The sequence below is a fragment of the Seriola aureovittata genome, chromosome 3 (genome assembly GCF_021018895.1).
Source record: "Seriola aureovittata isolate HTS-2021-v1 ecotype China chromosome 3, ASM2101889v1, whole genome shotgun sequence".
Lineage (NCBI taxonomy): Eukaryota > Metazoa > Chordata > Actinopteri > Carangiformes > Carangidae > Seriola > Seriola aureovittata.
Genome location: NC_079366.1, coordinates 13,022,809 through 13,042,404, shown reverse-complemented (window position 1 = coordinate 13,042,404; position 19,596 = coordinate 13,022,809). Strand labels below are relative to the sequence as shown.

General features: G+C 37.6%; 2 protein-coding genes and 1 non-coding gene across 6 annotated transcripts; 2 read left to right on the top strand and 1 right to left on the bottom strand.

Annotated features, from left to right (window-relative positions):
• The first annotated feature begins 502 nt into the window (after positions 1 to 502).
• trnar-ccu (transfer RNA arginine (anticodon CCU)) lies at positions 503 to 575 on the top strand. Its single transcript has one exon. It is a non-coding gene; the product is annotated as a tRNA-Arg (tRNA).
• Positions 576 to 1,164: 589 nt separating this feature from the next.
• On the bottom strand, positions 1,165 to 6,577 carry LOC130164790 (CD209 antigen-like protein E). 3 transcript variants are annotated; one of them, XM_056369774.1, is made up of 7 exons: positions 6,414 to 6,577; positions 5,508 to 6,224; positions 4,485 to 4,571; positions 3,986 to 4,261; positions 3,576 to 3,739; positions 3,371 to 3,477; positions 1,165 to 2,755 (listed from the first exon to the last, which is right to left on the bottom strand). In XM_056369774.1, exons 2-7 carry the CDS (start codon positions 5,536 to 5,538, stop codon positions 2,599 to 2,601), a joined length of 822 nt encoding a protein of 273 aa, XP_056225749.1. In that variant the 5' UTR covers positions 5,539 to 6,224; positions 6,414 to 6,577; the 3' UTR covers positions 1,165 to 2,598. The 3 variants fall into 3 exon arrangements, with proteins under 3 accessions (XP_056225749.1, XP_056225735.1, XP_056225742.1); XM_056369760.1 differs by lacking the exon at positions 5,508 to 6,224; XM_056369767.1 differs by lacking the exon at positions 5,508 to 6,224 and having other exon boundaries at positions 4,007 to 4,261.
• Positions 6,578 to 9,902: 3,325 nt separating this feature from the next.
• On the top strand, positions 9,903 to 13,247 carry LOC130166585 (CD209 antigen-like protein E). 2 transcript variants are annotated; one of them, XM_056372271.1, is made up of 6 exons: positions 9,903 to 10,067; positions 10,896 to 10,985; positions 11,598 to 11,690; positions 11,924 to 12,066; positions 12,214 to 12,314; positions 12,417 to 13,247. In XM_056372271.1, the coding sequence occupies exons 1-6, from the start codon at positions 9,977 to 9,979 to the stop codon at positions 12,562 to 12,564; spliced, it is 666 nt and encodes a 221-aa protein (XP_056228246.1). In that variant the 5' UTR covers positions 9,903 to 9,976; the 3' UTR covers positions 12,565 to 13,247. The 2 variants fall into 2 exon arrangements, with proteins under 2 accessions (XP_056228246.1, XP_056228247.1); XM_056372272.1 differs by lacking the exon at positions 10,896 to 10,985.
• Positions 13,248 to 19,596: the final 6,349 nt, after the last annotated feature.

Sequence of the window (19,596 nt, the reverse complement as noted above, 5' to 3'; positions counted from 1 at the left end):
AGCCACCGACAGCATAGATCATGTGTTCCGCAGTTTTATTTTCAAATTAAAGGCACAAGCAAAGCACTTGATAATATAGTGAGACGGTTAAACTCCTTTTCAGGGCGAAGTGCTAATATAAGCGGCATTATGGCCCCGTTTGAGCGGGTTGTATGCCAAGTTTGAGATGACTTTCGAAGGAAAAGTTCAAAGATTGCAACTGTTTTAGAATATTGTTTTCGAGTGACATTTATTTTGAAGTAAAAGGGGTGAACAGGAAGCATTGGCTCTTCTGTGTTACACTCAAATTTAACTTGACTCAGTGGTTTGTTCCTTGTTGCCTAGCAACTGAACAGCGCAAAACGGCTGCGCCTCTCAAGCGAAATATATTTATTTTACTCACATTTCTTAGACCTCAATTACACACGTAAACCAGATGTATTCCCCTTCATTGAAATACCAGCCATCTCGCAGGATATATTGTATCATAAATAGGGCAAGATTCTCCGCCGATACCGACGACGCCCCAGTGGCCTAATGGATAAGGCACTGGCCTCCTAAGCCAGGGATTGTGGGTTCGAGTCCCATCTGGGGTGATCAATTTTTCCAGCAAAAAGTTAACAGTAATAATTACAGATGCTGACTTTCGACTTGACATGTTTACAAAATTTCAACGAGTTTCCTAATATCTTTATATAGTGTGCACTAAGTACATTCTGGGCTGCAGACATTTCATATTACCAAATACTGCTGTCTTACCATTATGAACTGTTCATTCATATAGAATTTTTTTTTCCAAGGCAGAAACAATAACAGTTCTTTCATTCAACAACAAATAAAAACAGGCCCTGTTTACTGTGTATGCATCGATTACACTCTGTGTATGAGTCTGTTTTTGCTGAATGAGTATCAATATAATTTTCCTGTAACTCTGATAGCAGTGGGAAAAAATATATCTAAATAAAATGAAATACACTAACAAAAGTGTTTCCATCACATCTGTAAATGTTGGCTCTTTGTTGAACAATGCTGAAAAAAACTGGCACATGGTTGATCCTAACTGCTGACCCCTGATCCATGCTATGTACCTAAAAAAATTAACACTAAACAATCATTAAATGAATCAAATTCACTTTTGTGCATATTCACTGAAGATCAACTAAATTAAACAGTTTAATGAATAGCCAATTTTATTGATTTCTCAGCTCATAATGCATTTGTCATGTGTTTTGATGGACATGGCATGACACAACTTGTCAAAGGTGGAAATATCCGTACTAAAAACTACATGCATTAATAAAAAGGAGACACACTGGCCTTCAATCACATGTAGAAATATAGAGCGTTTCCTAGTTTAATTTGTAGTTTAATGATGTAATGTGATAGAACAAAATGTTATGGTTGCATAATCTCTAATACACTTATATTACAATCTCGAATGTTTTCTAATGTACTGCTCTCAGGTGATTTTATTCAGTTTACAGTCGTGCTCACACACTGGATCTGCTGATAATAATGGCTCTAGCCATTGTTGCATGCTTTGTAACTAACCTTAGTATTCCTGACAAGACAGTTACCTGTTTTTGCTCTGTGCAGTTCTTTCATTGTGCAGACATGTTACAGAGAGGGCAAATTAATAATCTACGCCAATTACATTAAATCGCAGTAGTTAAACTTGAAAGGATTATGCCTACATAAAAACAACCATGAGGACAAAAATACTGTCTATTCACTGCAGAAAGCAGAATGTAAATAGGAAAGAATAAAATTACACATCCACTTTGACATTCTCCCTCATTCACAGGCATATAGCAGTGCTTGGAGCAAAAATACTACCGTCAAAATATCTAAATATAGCTGTTGAGTTATGTCATATATAAATATAGCTGATGAGCAATGTCATCCATGACCATGGGGGAACGACTGACTGTCACTGCCATCCCTAGAGCAACCCTGTCCCCTGTTGGAGGATCACCAGGTCAGCAAGCTGCATATATATATATATATATGTAAGAATATATATACGTGTGTGTGTGTGTGTGTGTGTGTGTATATATATATATATACATACATATATATGTATATACACACATACATACATACATACATATATACGTGTGTGTGTGTGTGTGTGTGTGTGTGTGTGTGTGTGTGTGTGTGTGTGTGTGCAGCTGACAAAATATTACATACACATATTACACATAACATAATATAGAATATATTCATAACATATTAACCTCCCCAGAGAAATACACTACAAGCAATAACTTTAAAGTACATGCATGAAATATGACAACCAATGTTTATATTAGTCTGCACTATTGATTCTTGATTGATATTCTATTTCTATGAATTTATATGCTATGCTAACTATCACTAACAATGCCAAGCCAATCACCAAGTTGCAAAAAGTAGCTGAAAGTTTGTTCACATTTATTAAATTCATTGTGTTTTATTCTCAAATCAGATTTGCTTATTTTATTTCTCCATGTTTCAGTTTTGTAGATGCTATGGTGTATCATTGCTTAAAATCAGCTTTAATTCAGAGGGTTTTTTTAAACGTGAACTTCAAAAGCACATTATTTTACATGAACAGACACATATGTTCCTCAGCTAACACTATGAACTGGTATTCTGATCTGTCTCACACAACCAGCGCCGCTTTTGTCCACAGGGGGCATCATTCCAGTTGGCCTTCAATGGGTTGAAGTGATACATCTCCACACAGTCCTCTCTGTTGGGACCACCGTCACCCGGCTGACCATCCTGCCAAAATCTAAAGGACGATACAGTGATGGAGGTCAGAGAGATGTTTGATTACTGGACTGACAGCAGTTTGTCCAACTAACAGTGCGAAGCCCAGGGGTCGTCACAAAGATAAACTATGTTGATTAGAGGGTAATGTACATTTCCACAGCACAAATTTCTGCACAGATATTTGTGAAGTGAAAGTGTATTAATATTATTCTTAGATGTAACAGTATCTCTGTTAAAAAAAAAAAGAAAGATACTTATTGTTATTGTACTGATTGAGTTAGTGCTGTGAAAATGTACATAGTGCTGAATATCTACTAACTGGAGGTAATTACATCTCCTCCAGTGTTATTACAAACTTGTATACAGCTTATATTTGAGAATTTATATTATGCATGTATTTCTTTCCAAACATTGAAAAAGTGAAAAGTTATGGTGTGTTGGCACTTTTTCAAAATGCCAGGACTGACATAGTAATGATACTTGATACTAACAGTGTTAATTCAAGCATAACATTTGCAGCCTGGTCATTTTTCATGAGCCAAGCACTGCTGCAGGTGAACCTGCCCGAATTAAATAGTATTCATCTGTGCGCTGCTGATGTCAGAAAGACTGAGGAGTATGCTCAAGGCCTTACGATTTAGTCAGTGCAGATCCATCCACCCATTTAAAGATCCCATTGGTGTTATACAGACCAATCCAGAACAAGAGGTCAGTATTCCCATCCAGACGGTACAATGCAGCCTGTTGAGATCAAGATAATAGAGAATGTAACTGTTCTTCACCATCAAGAATATCCTACGCACACATAGAGACACAAACACAGATGTACTGTACAGTACCTGTTCCTGTTCACTGTCGATCACCACCAGGTCAGATCCATTTCTCTGACAGTATTTTCTGCTTTCCCCCCATGTCTTCTGCTCACTGGAGAGGAAGTAACATCTGGAGTTGATCTCCCTCCAGTCTGCAGGACACTTTTGAGAGGACGCACCGTCACTCTGCCCTGGAAGAAAAAATAAACAAACGATATATGATATATTAGATTCTGATGTATTTGGATGGGAAGCTTGAAGTACAAAAATAACTCAGACAATGATAAATGACTTGACAAATCTATACAAACATAAACGTAAACACCACTAATGATTTCTAATATTGATCCTAATATAGCTACAACATTGAGTGCATAGGTTTTTTCTAAGAAAAAAAGAATTATTAAAATGAAATAAGAAGAAAAGAAGAAGAAGACCAGAAGTTAAGATCCGCAGACTTGATTTATTCAGACCCCTCAGCATCATTTTCAGTCTGTCCCTCTCTTCCTCCAAATCCTTTTTCTCGTTGTTGAGTTCATTGTTTCTGTTTTCCAGCATGTCTCTGTCTCTGGTCAAGGCATTGAATCTTTCTTGTAGTCTGTTGCAATGATAACCAGGCCTCTTTCGCTCACAGTTCATTTCCACCTCTTTCTTTTGGTCACTAATATGAGTTGTGTTGCAGTCCAAGGGAGATGATTCCTTGCCCGAGTACACTGGTAGAAAAGAAACAGAAATTTGTTCAACTGAAATTCATTTTTTAAATAAAATCTTAATAAATCAATATGCTTTTCAGGTTTTATTTGACAGCAAAATTTTACAGCAACATTTCAAATTACCACAGAGAGGAAGTTGTCTTTGCAACTGTCTTAGCAAATCTCAAATTACACAATGCCATGTTTTGAAATACATTTTCAAAAACAAAGAGACCATACTCACGAGCAAGGCGTAAAGAAATATTGAGAATGGCTTGTATGACACACAGCACACCAAAGCTGAGGAAAAGCAGCTGAGTGAGTCGTCTTTCTGCAAGATCATCACACACAGACACACAACAACAACAAAAGTCTATAACCACAATAGCAGCCATGATGTATTGTTGATGTATCAAACATGGAGATACAGGCTTTTGCTCTTACACTAAGCAACCATTAACATGTTAGTATCCTAATGTTGCTTTAAGGATGATTACATTTTATGGTTTCCATCAGTTAAAACATTGGTTCTCAAATTGTTTCTGAGAAAAGTTCACGCCACCCCGCCTAACAATTTTTACCAATCATAAAAAACGAAGCAGCAAATAAAAAAGGTTAGTTAAATTTTAGCAAAATAAACGTCAGCACAATAGTATCAGCAAACTCTTATTTGTTTATTTTTCCCTGCATAAATCATATTCATTCAAGTTAGTTTCATTCCATATTTTTCTCCTGGTCTTAAACGCCTGCACTGAGTTACAATAGTTACAACGACATTGTACTCGCCAAATTAATGTCAGAGATCTAAACATGTTACATATTGACAGCAAATTCTACTGGGGAAAGAAACGTGAGCGACATTAGTCCAAATGTTTCCACCAATTTTCAAACATAAAGAAATTTTATCAAAATTTAATCTGAGGCCAGTGTTAAACTGGCTTCCACACAATGGATGTAGCACCCCGTGCCCCCCCCCCCCCCCTTTAGAAATACCCCTGCCATATAGAGCAGGCAAACACAGATGTGGGGTGCATCAGTCCCTCCTGCAGCAAACCACCCCCACAACATGATGCGGCCACCCCTGTGTTTCACTGTTGGGATGGTATTCTTTGGCTTGCAAGCCTCACATTTTTTCCCCCAAACATATGTTGGTCATAATTGCCAAACAGTTTCATTTTTGTTGCATCAAACCGCAGGACATTTCTACAGAAAGTAAGATCTCTGTCCCCTTGTGCAGTTGCAAACTGTAGTCTAGATATTTTTGTACCTGATTCCTCCAGCATCTTCACAAGGTTCATTGCTCTTTGCAATTTTCACAACGAATGGCATACTGCGTACTGTTGTTTGTACAGATGAACATGGATCCTTCAGGACTTTGGAATATTCTCCTAAGGATGAACCAAACTTGTGGAGGTCCACAATTTTTTCTGACATCTTGGCTGACTTCTCTTGATTTTCTCATGATGTCAATCAAAGAGGCACTTGAGTTTGAAGGTAGGCCTTAAAATACTTTGACAGGTAGGTACAACCCCAGTTAACTCAGATTATTAAGCTTTTAAAGCCCTGACATCATTTGCAGGAAGTTTCAAGGTACAGTGAACCCGGTGCAAGTAAACTTCTGACCCACTGGAATTGGGATATAGTGAATTAAAAGAAAAACAATCTGTCTGTAAACAATTGTTGAAAAAAATTACTTATGTCATGCACAAAAATGGATGCTCTTACCGACTTTCCAAAACTATGGTTTGATAACATGAAATCTGTGGAGTGGTTAAAAATGAGGTTTCGAAAGACCTCAACCTGTATCTTAAGTGTATCTTAACTTCTGACTCTGTAACCATAACCACTGTGCTGCTATGAGTGGGTATTATACAGTAAATACATTGTAAGTGGATGTTTTTTTTTTTTTTGTTTTAGTTATTTATTTGGTCAGTTTGCCTTTATTACAGTGACAGTGAGCGAGAGACAGAGAGACACAGGAAAGCTGGAGAGAGAGAGAGACAGAGCGAGAGAGAGAGAGAGGGAGAGAGGGATGACAGATATGTTTATTTAAAGATGTTTCCTCTAAAATTCCACTAATCCACTAAAAATACTTGATGATCAAGTGCAACTACTACATTGACCAGTGTTGTATAATATAGTGTTGTTATAATAAGATGATGTGTGTTATTACCTGTTTGATTTGTATCCCTGCTCCTTTCCTGTCCAGGTCTTGGTTGCTCATTTATGTAATCCAGCATCTCAATTTGCTGTATAGTCCCAGTTGCCATTGTGGATCGTGAGACGTCTAGTCGGCAGATTCTGTGTTCCTTCTTTTGGTGTGTATTCTTCAGGAGTGACCTAATACACAGCTGACAGTTTCAGAAGAGACCCAAAAAAAGCAGAAGGAAAAATAATGTAGCAATGAAACATTTGACTTGTGCTAACATCTGTTTTACCGGAATAACAGAATTTCTTAGTTGTGGAGTTGATAACCTTTAATATATACAATTTCTCCACCTTCCTTTTACCTTTCAAGTCATACTACAATATATAGTATAGTTTCTCAACATTGCCGCAAAAGTTAACTTTAAGCATCTATGCAAAAAAAGTAATAAAAAGGTCAATATAAATGTCCTTGTTGGTGACAAAATATTTAAAAATCTAAATAAAAGCAGGCATGAACGAAAGAACAGACAAAGGTTTTGAAAATGAATTGTTTAATGGTGCGTTATGTGGAACATGTGTGTCTGCGTAACATTCCTGACAACACTTCCACAATTGTAAATCAACAAATAAACTATGTAAATGATCCTAATAATCACAATACACAGGCAAACTGGACAACTTAGTAGCAATGCTACACCTCAAAAAGCGCGGCCTGGATAATTAGACTCACAACTACAAAATCTGACTCATTGTGAAAACATTCACAAGCTTGATTTCCACTCCAACAACATAATAACCCTTAATCACCTGTTTCCATATCAGTACTTTTGTCTGTTCCACCAGTCTTTATACTTGTCCATGAAAGGAAGATGCACAATTTCACTTGTGTTGAAATATGTGATTGTCTGTGTGCCACAACATTAAACCTGACCATTACACATCACTGTTACTAATTTATGGGGAAAAAAATGCATAAAAGCCGTGTTATAGTGGCATAAGAAGGGCAGTAGATGTTGTGTAGCACTCGAAAAACTTTAATGGGGATGTTGAAGAAGCAGATATGGGCAAGAGTCCATGCAAAAAAGGTTGATTTACTGATGAAAATAAAACTGAAACAGAGACAATAGCCTCACAGCAAGCTGCCACCTACTCTGTCTCCCAGAGAATGACACTCTACACTCATTCTCCCACAGTTCCCAACCCCTCGCTGCTAACAGGACTTAATGGTATAAACCTGTTTTTACTGTTAAGCAGCTGATCTATAACATCACAGGCAGAACCACAGCAGAAGAAAATACATCAAACACACCACAGTAGAGCTGAACCCAACAGATCATGACCCTGTGGAACAGAGATAAAACTACACAAATTTAACAACGTTGTTTGTAAAAACCTGATTTTTACTGAAACATTGAACTGAATTTACTAATTTATCACACAGAAAACACCATTAATGAAGGGGCACAAGGCCCAGCCAAAAGGTAGCAAAGAAAATGTTTCACACATAGTCACATGGCATATGTGTGAAAGGTTGAACACAGTGTCTGTATGTGTGATGTGTATACATCATGAGTGGGAAAAAGTGTAAGAATGGGTTTCCTGTGTACTTCCTGTATTTAGCACCAATGACTTCAAATAAGCACTTGTAGCTGTTGATGAGACGCGCACAATGTTCAGGAGGAAGTCTGGATCATTCTTCTATTTATAGACAGTTTGTCTTTATTTATTGTCGTTATTAGTCAAAATAGTTCTTGCTCATACTTGTATCTTGGATGGAGATCTGACCATATTTCAGGACAAATTAGTGCATAAAATAAAAGGGTTCACTTCCTTTTTCTTGGCACTGTATAAGCTTAGATAGCTTAGAAGCTTAGAGTATTACAATATACCCAACTGACTGTTGTCTTGGCACCATATATTCTTGTATCCAGGACATAAATAAACTGTGTCTAGATATATAAACTGATAAAATGTAGTTGCATTGTCCTGTATGTGATGTTCTTGTGGTTATACATGCTTTAAATCGATTATGATTTCACTTCCATTAACGCTGTGTTAGCCTGACGTCTAACTTCCTCTTCTTCTTCTCTCCCAACTTTCATGCGTTGGTCATAATTTCTGACCATGGAAGGAGACAAAAGCAGGGGAGGTAAACCACTTGTTGAAGACATAATAGACCTGGTAAATGATTTATCTGACATGAGCTGCGTAACTGATTACTATCATCTGTGATTACCAGTTGTAAAAGTCAATGCCATTTTGCTTGTTTACTGCTGTATGGTCTACTTCTGCTTTGTATTAGGAAAAAGATTAGGTCACAGCTTTGGCAGTGGAGGCATGAATGCAATGTTGGAAGTTTTGATTTCTCAATACGAGCTCAACCGGTGATGACATTTTGTGGTGCAACATGTCATTATGCCTCTGGCGCCGCTGACGGCAGGAGCCATAATAGGCTTAATAGCCGGTGTATTGTTCTTGGGTTGTCCGTCTGTTTGTCCCATTCTCCTGGACACAATATCTCAGTAACACCTTGAAGGAACTTCCTCAAATTTGGACTCAAGGATGAACTGATTAGATTTTGGTGGTCAAAGGTCAAAGGTCATGGTGACCTCAGAAAACACTTTGTAGCCATTACTGATGACTTCACATGGCAATTATGACAAAATTTCACACAAATGGTTAATATTTAATATGACTCTGGATGAACAGGGATGTAACCTGAAACGAGTCTGAGTGGCAGAGGCATACAAACTGCGAGGCGGTAATTCTAATTGTGGCTCTATGGATTCTATTGTCACATGGCTGTATGACTAAATAAAAACAAATGATTTGATCTATATGGCTCGCAAAGGCTCAGGTGTCACATTTATATAAGCAATATTATTTTATACTTCACGGTTCAATATTTTCAGGCAGATTTTAAATTTTAGAGAAGAATATTGAGTAAAAATGTCTCTTATAATGGCACTTTCCATTTCATGGCTAATGTTTAAGTACTTAAATACTTAAATTATAAAATGTAATTACTTACAGACCTAAGGGCCATTAGAGAGTAATGCAGTAAAGTGTCCAGGTCTAATCATTGTGTAATATTAAGATACAGGATGAGAGGACTTGTATGCGAAGATGAAAGTTCGGTTCATCTGTAGTTGTTCATTCATCATTCAAAACTGTACAAGGGAAAAAAATCATTGTTTTCAAAGGGGAAAGAGTAAGAGAACATCTCACTCCAGGTGAGGATTAAACTCTATAGTAATTTTTTGTCTATCAAAAAATAACTTCATATCAATAACATTCTGATGAACCCCTGATGTAAAACAAAGGAATTATGAGGCCTCTTTGAAGTTTTAAGATTTTCCACTTTGCAGGAATCAAAGACACAAGTTCAAATTGAGGCAGCGATAAAAAGAAAAAGAAAAATTACAGAAAAATGAGGAAGAGGGTGTGCTAATCTTCAGCAAAGTCAAAAATATAAAAGAAGAAGTGATCATAAGTATCATTCTTAGACAATACATTGTTCATCACTATTCCCCCGACTCTAGTCAGTGGGGTAGTGAGCATTTTCCATAAAGAGCATCTGATATTACTATGGAATATATAAATCATCAAGTGGCCAGAAGTGTTGCCTCAAAGAGGCACACTGGAGAAGACAGCGCAGCAGTGACTCCTGTTATGTCAGGTAAGACAGAAATCGTACAGCTCAATGTATATTCTCGGTTTTAACCATAAATTCAGTTTTGGACAAAATGTAACTTATTAGAAAAAGTTTTAAAAAATTAGAAAAGCTATAAGGAAGAATCAGTCCCTCATATTTTCTGCCACTTATATGAAAATGTATAAAAATGCCTTTAGCTTACATACATCCTCAAATTTAATGGAGCTTGAATGCAACTTTACAACAAGGAGTTTTACTCAGTTATCTGAATAACTGAATGGCTTGGTATGTAGGTAAGTAGGTAAGTAGGTAAGTAGGTGGGTGGGTAGCTCTAACCAAAATGTAAAGCACATCATACAGCTGCAACTTATAGGCCAAAAAGGTAATAGTGGTCAACTTAAAATACTTCATATTTACAGTTTCCTGTTCAGTAGAGAGACGTATGTGTACAGTAAATAGAAAGTTACAGCTGCTTTAAGTATCACTCTTAGAGTCAGAGTCAGGGACGTACGGTTATAAATTCAGCTGGCAGACTTTGACAGCTTCAGGCGCCTCAGGACCAATCTGAACCGTCAGTGCAGCCTAACATCCTAGAGCAACAGTTGGATATATATGTGTAAATGTTGAGCCCTTCTGGTCATCACAGCAACAGGACAAGGGAAAAGTTCACAAAATATTTATGAAAACGTGTTCATCCACACCCTGGAGTTTTGCAGAATTGAAACCAGAATAGATCTTTACATCAGTCCATGTCCTTGAGCATGTGTCAGGTTTTACCCAGCAAACTAATTCAGATTACTCACAGGCAGCCGGGCATCAAATGATTATTGTGTGTGTGATTTCTGCACTCAGGAAGAAAACTGTACAAACTGGTTGGTGTGAGCTTTGGACTCCTGTGCATCCTCCAAGCTGCTCTCAACATTTCCCTGCGTCATGCTCTCTGTGAGTCGTTCGAAACTGTGTCTCTACTTTCGCCCAGTGTTTTCCCAGACCAGAAAGTTGAACAATTGTAAATACAAGATGCCACTTTATTATCTGTATGTTTTCTCAGTAGGTTTTTTGTCTTCATATACATTTATGTGTAAATAGTTTGATTAATGATAATATACCAATGCCTCATTAAAAGTCAGTCACATTTTTTATCCAGTTTAGTAGTAGTATTGCTGTTTCCAGTACCTGTTTATTATTGCATGAGACTTTGTTGATGACCAACAATCAGATAGAGACACAAGTTTTGGGAAGTTCAGAATAAGGCCAAATAGCAGAACAAGAAAACGGATGTGCCCCATTCTTTTCTTTAAGTAAGAGGGATGGGACCTTCCAATTATTTCATACTTTAGATTTGAGCTTGAATGAAAAATGAAACCCAAGTCACAATTTTCAGAATGTAAACTTGCATATAATCTAGTGTAGCCTACATTAAATCACACATACAGGTTTGGTTCTCTGGTTTGTTCCCCAACCTCCTCCTGTCCACATGTGAAAGTGTCCATTTCTCCCAATGTGTGAAACATTGTCGGCAAAATGTAATGTGAGGTGTTTCTGCTCTTTCAGGCACCTCTGATAATAAACCATCAGGTATTGAGGCCGGCTGCAAGAACCTGACCGAAGAGCTTGATTACCTGAAGAGAAAACTGAAAAACTTTGGTAAGTATGAGGATGAAACTCATCATACCAGTCTGATGTGATGATCCACTGCACACTTTGATCAGCTTGAATGCATGGGCAAAACATTATGTCTAAAGGTGCTAAAATGATTGATTATAAATTAGACATTTTATTAAATATTTACAATTACTCACTGGAAAAGCTTAAAATTATTATTATTATTTCATTGTTAATGTCTGAGATATTGAAGGTCTTCCTCTCCAACATAACAGATCACAATTTTCAACAAGGATGGGTGTATTTCTATCCCAGTTTCTATTACATTTCTTCTACGAAGAAATCCTGGCACGACAGTAGAGATGACTGTCTGCAGAGAGGGGCAGACCTGGTGATTATCAACAGCAAAGAAGAACAGGTGTGTGTTTTATTTGTGGATCTATATGTTTGAGATTAACAAAGACGATATTAAGAAAAAGAGTGAAAAATATGATATAGCGTAGGATGAATAGAAATCGGTTTAATTTCTGTTGCTTACAGATTATTGTTTTTCTCTCTAAACAAGGACTTTACAAGAAAATTTCATAAGACCACGTGGATTGGACTGAGTGACAGAGAGACTGAAGGAATATGGAAGTGGGTGGACGGCACTCCGATGACCAAAAGGTTCACACCTTTACTCCTTTACATGTTGTAGCATGTTGCTGTCCATCAGAAGCTTCTTGGGTTGTGTCCTTTGTTAACAGATTAGTTTTTTTTGTGTTTCAGCTACTGGGCCCGCGGGGAGCCCAACAGTTATGAAGGCAAAAATGAAGACTGTGTAGAAATTAGGTACCCTGATGAGGAAAAAAACTGGAATGACATACCATGTGAAGATCAAAGATTCTGGATCTGTGAAAAGACAACGGCTCTGTGAATCAGCATGTAAAACCAAAACTGAAATTCTCTTCATGTTCAATCTGAATCTGTTCAAATTCACATTTCACACACAATATATTCTATTTAACAATCCTGTGTCTCTGTAGTTGAGTTGGATCAGTTGGATTTTGGAGAGGACCGATGTAATGATGCAATGGCTTAATTACACAGCATGTATACTTTAGGTTATGGAGGTGGACACCAGCTGTATTAGACTGATGAATTACTCTGGCTTATTTGTTTGTTCAGTGTTACTGCAAAGTGACAGATTAACCTAAACTGGACCAATGTCTTAATGGGGATACTGAGCTAAATATTGTGAAAAATAACTGAGAATAGAGCTGGCAGTGACATTTTTTGACAGATTCTGAAGAGTAATTAATTCACATATTATCATCTACATATTCTTACTGTCCATGTCTAATGATGAAACCATTTTCTTTAAATGTGAGTGAGATGGTTGCTTGTCAAAATGCCAGGGCTATAGAGGTGAAATACTGTACTTATCATTGGATGGCTTTAATTGCTGCCATCACCTCTGCCACAACAAATGGCTTGTCAGGTTCTGCAACTTGTACTGAATAAACTTACTATCTATCCGACAAGGTACCATGGAATACTTCATGTGTGATGTGGGTACTGTATGTCTACAAGAATATCGGGGCACTTTTTTATTCAAATAAAAATGCACAGACAGCTCTAACTGAGTTTTACTTCAGATGGTTTCCTGTTGGATAAAGGTGCAGGTTAGTTGCTAGGTATTTGGGTGGTGTGAAATTCAAGAGATTGTGCAACATAGGTCTAACCAAAAAGGAAAGCACCATCATACAGCTGCAACTTATAGGAAAAATGGTAGTAGTGGTAAAATACTTCTTGCCACTGTCCTCAGTTTCCTGTTAGGTAGAGAGTCACATGAATGCGGTAAATAGAAAGCTACGGCTTCTTTTAAGACAGCATCACTCTTTGAGTGAGAGTGATACTGTTATGAGTTCAGAGGCACACTCTGCAGACTTTGACAGTGTCAGGCAGTTCAGGACCAAACAGAACCATCAGTGCAGCTGAACATCATGGATCAACAGTTGGATATCTATGTCAATGTTGAGAGACCGTCCAGTGAGCACAGCAACAGGTCAAGGGAGATGAAAAGTTCAAAAAATATCCATGAAAACGTGTTCATCCACACCCAGGAACCAAACAGGACTGGACCTGCACTCTCAGGTAATGAAGACAAGCAAAGAGGTGAATGTGTTCACTACAGCCTCACACACAGGAACACACAAACTTAATAGGTGTTTTTTCAGGTTATTATTATTGTTTTTTACAGTTGGTAACATGCATTTTTCTGTACCGAGTTCATTATTTTTTAATCGACATGCAGCTCAGCACAACAGTTAATCTAACATCCAAAATGCACAAATGTAACCAAAACGCTACAGACACATTTCAGGATCAACTCTTTTTCCAGAACACCGAAATATTTTTCTTCTAACAATAAATTTTTGGCACTCAGAACCGTAGACTGTAATAAAAAGCTCAGAACACAATGACCAGCATTCATTGTGTCCATGTGGGACATCTGATCATATATATCATCAAGGAATGAAAATAGGTTATTATCTTTCATTTATTTATTTTTGTTTCTTTTCATATGTGGATGTAAGTTTTGGTGGTGATTGAGTCTGAGTGAGAAAAAGGTCATGAATTTTGAAAGATATGGTAACTGAAGACATTTTGTGTGAAAGCAACCAGAAGTGGTCAATGGTTTAGTACACAATGGCTTCTGTTGTGGTAAATTTATGAAGTTCTAAAGAAAAAAAATGAACTCAATATTGAGCAATGCACATTAGCAAATGTAAAAAAAAAAAAAAAAAAAAAAACCCAACAACTCTAATTTTAGCTCAAGAGCCCCAGAGTGCCTGACAAAATTACATACAAATCTACGCAAATTAATGAGTTTTTGTTGACTCACAAACATGTTTCATACTGGATGGTGGAATTTCAACGGGTGACTTTTGCTCTGAACATCACGTTTATTATTTATTAAAATCGTAAACCTCTGTACTTGTGGTAACACTTTCCGAGCACCCCTTCGACACTGCCCTGGCTTTTAGTTTCAGTTCACAGCTCAGTTGCCTGTAATGTGTTATATTATGGGAAGCAGCAATAAAAAGGCTGTCTTGACTTAATTTGATTTGACATTAATAAACACAGTAAAAATTAAACACAATACAGACGAATGACAAACACTACATTTTATCTTCAGGTGCTGACGGTGTAAAGAAGAGTTCCTGCCGAGCAGCTGCAGTGTTTCTGGGTCTGCTGTGTCTTCTCCTTCTGGCCGGATTCATAGCTCTGGTTTTTCTATGCGAGTGCTCTATTAGCAAGCTACCAAAGCCCCAATAAGATAATACAGGTTGACAGTGTTTCTTTACATGTGTATTTATGTGCCAAACTCAGACACCAAATGCAACTCTGAGAGGAAAAATGAGATGGTCCAGTTGTAGACCATGTACAACAACCTGACTAGAGAAAACAGTTGGAGCCAGTCTTAACAACATAAATAGACATTACAAAAAAAGCAGCTGAAGTCCAGTTACAGTGATGTGGCTGGAAAGAAAGAGCAGCTACATAGAGATTTCAGTCCTTGACATAAGACATAAATGAAGCTCCAAGGTAGTAGTTTTTTTATTCACAATTGCTCTCAACAAATGAAAATGATCACAGCATTGAACGGAAGAGGTCAAAGGTCATCAACCAAGAGCCAGTGGACAGCTGGAAAAAGATCAAGGAGAACAATCACATCTGGCACTAAACACCATCTTTGAACAGAGACAGGGGCTATTCATTTCTGGGAGACCAGCGTTTGGTTCCTGTTTCAAACCAATACTCAAATAGAGCAGGTCTAGACCTTCTCTTTACAATATCATTTACAGAGACCCAACAATTCCCACCAAGAGGAAGCGCTTGACGGCAGTGGCAAGGAAAAAATCCCTTTTAAGAGGCAGAAACCTCGAGCAAACCAGACTCTGGGGGGGCAGCCATCTGCCTTGACTGGATGGGTTAATACTATGTAGACTTGTAGTTAAATAAGAAAATCAATTCAATGCAGAATCAAAATATTTGCCAGAAAAATATTTTCCTGAAATGATTCAGCCCCACAGGAAAAAGAGAACGATGCCAATAGGCCTTTTTCACAGCTGACATTTCAGCTTGTGATAGCAGGTAAAGTGCAAGTGTTGGAAATAACATTAACAATGGCTCTGTTGTATAAAGTGTCCCAGTTAGACATGACAGCTGATTATTATTTACACCTGAACTTTTCCTTCTGCCACATGTCAAAACGTCCCTGGTGAAAAGGGCCATGCAAGTACAGCCTATAAACATTCACACAGTCTAAATCTAAATGTCCAGGATGTGGCACTGGAGCACAGCTTTAACTAAATGATTACCGGCCTTCTGTCATTCCATCAGACTAATGTTACAGTAACAATGGTCTAATCTCCTGCAATGAAAATTAGACGATGTGAAAAACAATTACAAAAACTATGTGTCCAGGTCACAGGCAATATATGGAGAAGTCAACAGACTGCCTACAATCAATATTTTGTTGATTTTATTTCGAATTTTGTCCCCACCAAATAACCGTAGGTGTGAATTTATGATTTGATTGATTGATGATTTATTTTTTAAGAAGAGGACCGTTTGTCATTTTTCCGTCTTGAGAGAACTTTTGTAACATAAACAGTAACAAAGATGGAGAGTGGGGAAGTGGGTTATGCTGCAGTGAATTTGTCAGTTTGTAAGTCAAATGTATAATAAAGGTTTGAAGCATTCACAAATTAGCCATTAACCCATTTGCACTTGTGGTGTCTTAGCTGTTTTGTGAGTTAAGGATAGGAGTGTTTAAGGAGGACACCCTAGAGAAAGGTCAGGCGCCAGAAGAGGGTGAGCACCCCCTCAGTTCCTGTCTCCAAAACATTCCTAAGAGCTGACTTTTGTTTTTCATAATAAAATTTACAGTATCTTTTAACTTCATATAGAAGGACCATGTTTGGACATAAATGTTGGTTCTGTGCCTCTATAGGTTATTAGGAATCAGCTAGGTCATGAATATGTAACTAAAGGTTATTCAGCCTATAAATTGTATGGTTTTGGGGAAAAACGGGAGAAGATCCTTTTTGGCTTCGGGTCCTCTCACAGGCTGTTTTGATGCTTGTTAAACGATGCTGTGCCTTTTTGTAATAAACTTTTTCATATACAACTGAGCCGGTGTCAGCAGAGATTCCTTCCTCATCATCACATCATCGCTACGGAAGAAACCACACACTCAAATGTTTTTCAAAGGATTCCCAGAGTTTGTTCTTACAAAATGTCATTCATTTATTTTTTTACCAATAACTGTTATAGCTGATGATACTGAAATATTTAGCAGCATGCTTATAAAATCTTGCAATGATGTACTTTCACTGTTTGTATATTTAATATAACTTTTATTGTTATGTCACATCCAAGCTGTGTGCATTTTGTCTCTGGATCATTGATTTGTTTAACAGATCTGTCAGTTTCTGTCGTCATTGTCCTCCTTTCCCTCTTCTCACCAAGTATCTTATATCTAATTTCAGGTTCCACATGTTCTGATTTCTTTTTATTTATTTAGGAGTTTAACTCACACAAGTTGATTCAATTATAAATAACACACATAGCCACAAGTGTACCTAAATAAACGCTCAGTGTCCACGAAGTCAACACTTAAAAGAAATTACAATGGATGGTCAATGGTTTCACTGTAGGACAGATGAGGTACAGATGCTTTGATAGCAAGTAAGACTGTTAGCCTACAATATAGTATAACTAACTAAATCCATGGTAATAGATGTCTCTGTTACGAGTAGGGATCAGTTTGGGAAAGGGCATTTGTGACATGATTACTTTGGTGAAACAAACATGCAAAGTCACAGTTCAAACTGAGCTCAATTTTATAGCAGAGTTGTTCATACTCTTCTCTTCTTTGGTTCTCCGTTACAGTCAAGTTTCAAAACCAAGCAACAAAATTCGATCAAGAGGAACTTCTTGAAACTTGTTTAGAAAACAGATGTGGCAACATCAGATAATAATAATCATGTCACATCTGTTAAACATATTCAACCACGTGCTGCACTCCACACATACATATACACCGATCAGCCACAATGTTAAAAATAGGTAAAAGTTTTAATATTGTGGCGGATCAATGTAAATCTAAAAATCTAGTAATTCTTATACATCAGTAATACGATTTTAATACGTATTTTCTAGTTTAAATTATTTTACATGGCTTCATGGCCTTTAAGTCCCAGCCAAGTTCATCACTTTTTAGTGTCCCCCAGAAACACTTCCATAGTGTTGTGAGTATTTCCAGCACGTGTCGTCAAATTGATGATGTTTTCTGAATATGTCTGTGCTTTGTCTCTTTGCATATGGTATGAAAAGACTTAAAAACATCTCACTAAAAGAGGAAATTATTTAAAAAGGAAGGTGACAGTAAAAAAAATATCAAAGGAAGACACAGTAAGTATTAAAGATATAAAAATGCTGGGTAACTGAAGGAGGAGTGTAACATCTTACTTGTTGATACTGTGCAGATAAAACTCCACAGTTATTTACGGTTTTGAATCGAGTCAAACTAATCTAGTTTTGATCATGTCAGAGCTTCTATGAAAGACAACTTGCTGAAAAATGAGGAAGAACAAGTGTGAGACATAAAAGAAGTTCCTGATCACAGACTAGCACCATTTGTCCTTTCAGTACCACCTCCATCACTTTCCAAGGGCTGAAATATGGAGACGATAATCCATGAAAACAAATCTGAGATGTCTATGGTATATGAAAACCTCCATTATGCCACAGTCAGGAATGTTGTATTAAAGAGCCGCTCTGGAGAAGACAGTCAAGTTCCTGCTGCAGCACCTGGTGAGGCAGAAATCCTAATTGTTTTGAGGTTCAGTTTTAAACATAACAGCAACAATGTTCACATTCATCTTAAGGTGTGCATTACATTGTAAATTTGAATTCTAGAAATACTGTAAATCCTCCAAAGAAAAATCATCTCAGTATCAAATACAGATATGAAAAGATCTTATTATTGTATTTTTAGCGTGTCCACTCTAACCTGTTAACATGGGCGCCAAAATGAGAAAAACCAAGATATTCTATAGTCGCCACTCACACTTTCAAGTGAGGGACATCATTAACCATTTAGTGCAGCAGGAGACCCTGACATAAGTACTAAGTACAAAAATTATTCAATAAGTGGATAAGGATAACAAGTAAAGAAGTGCACCAAAAGTACATAGTAAGCGCTAGTTAGGCATGTTAGGGTGTTAAAAGTGTGAGGAGAGGACGTGCTCTGGGAAGAGATGAGTCTTCAAGAGATTCTTGAACATAGAGAGACGTCCCTGCACTGATAGTATTCAGTAGTTTGTTCCACCTTCAGGGAACCAGAGACAGGAACAGTCTGGACTGCAATTGCCTTGTGTGCAGGGATGACAATGCCAGACACATTCCTTAGAGGAACACAGTGGCCGATAAGGAGCACAAGGCTGTATGATTGATTTCAAGTAGATGGGTGGAGACCTAGAAGTCGCTCTGAAGGCAAACATTAGTGACTTTGAATTTGAATTCGGGCGGCCATGGGTAGTGTAGGTCGATGAGTAGTGGAGTGACATGTGTCCTTTTGGCCTAATTGAAGACTACCAGTTGATAGTTCCTCATCAGAACAGGATCAAGTAAGGTCTTTTTTTTTTGGGGGGGGGGGCTTTTTATGCCTTTATGAAAGCACAGTAGATAGAGACAGCAAATGGGGAGGCAGAGAGAGGGGGAATGACATGGCCGTCCGATGCTGGATTCAAACCGGGGCCGACTGCAGCGAGGACTGTAGCCTCTACACACTGCGCCACTCGACGCCCCCAAGTGAGGTCTTTTTGAGTAGAGCAATTACTTGAGCCTTTTTGAATGCAATTGGAAAGGTTCCAGATGCCAGTGAAGCATTTAT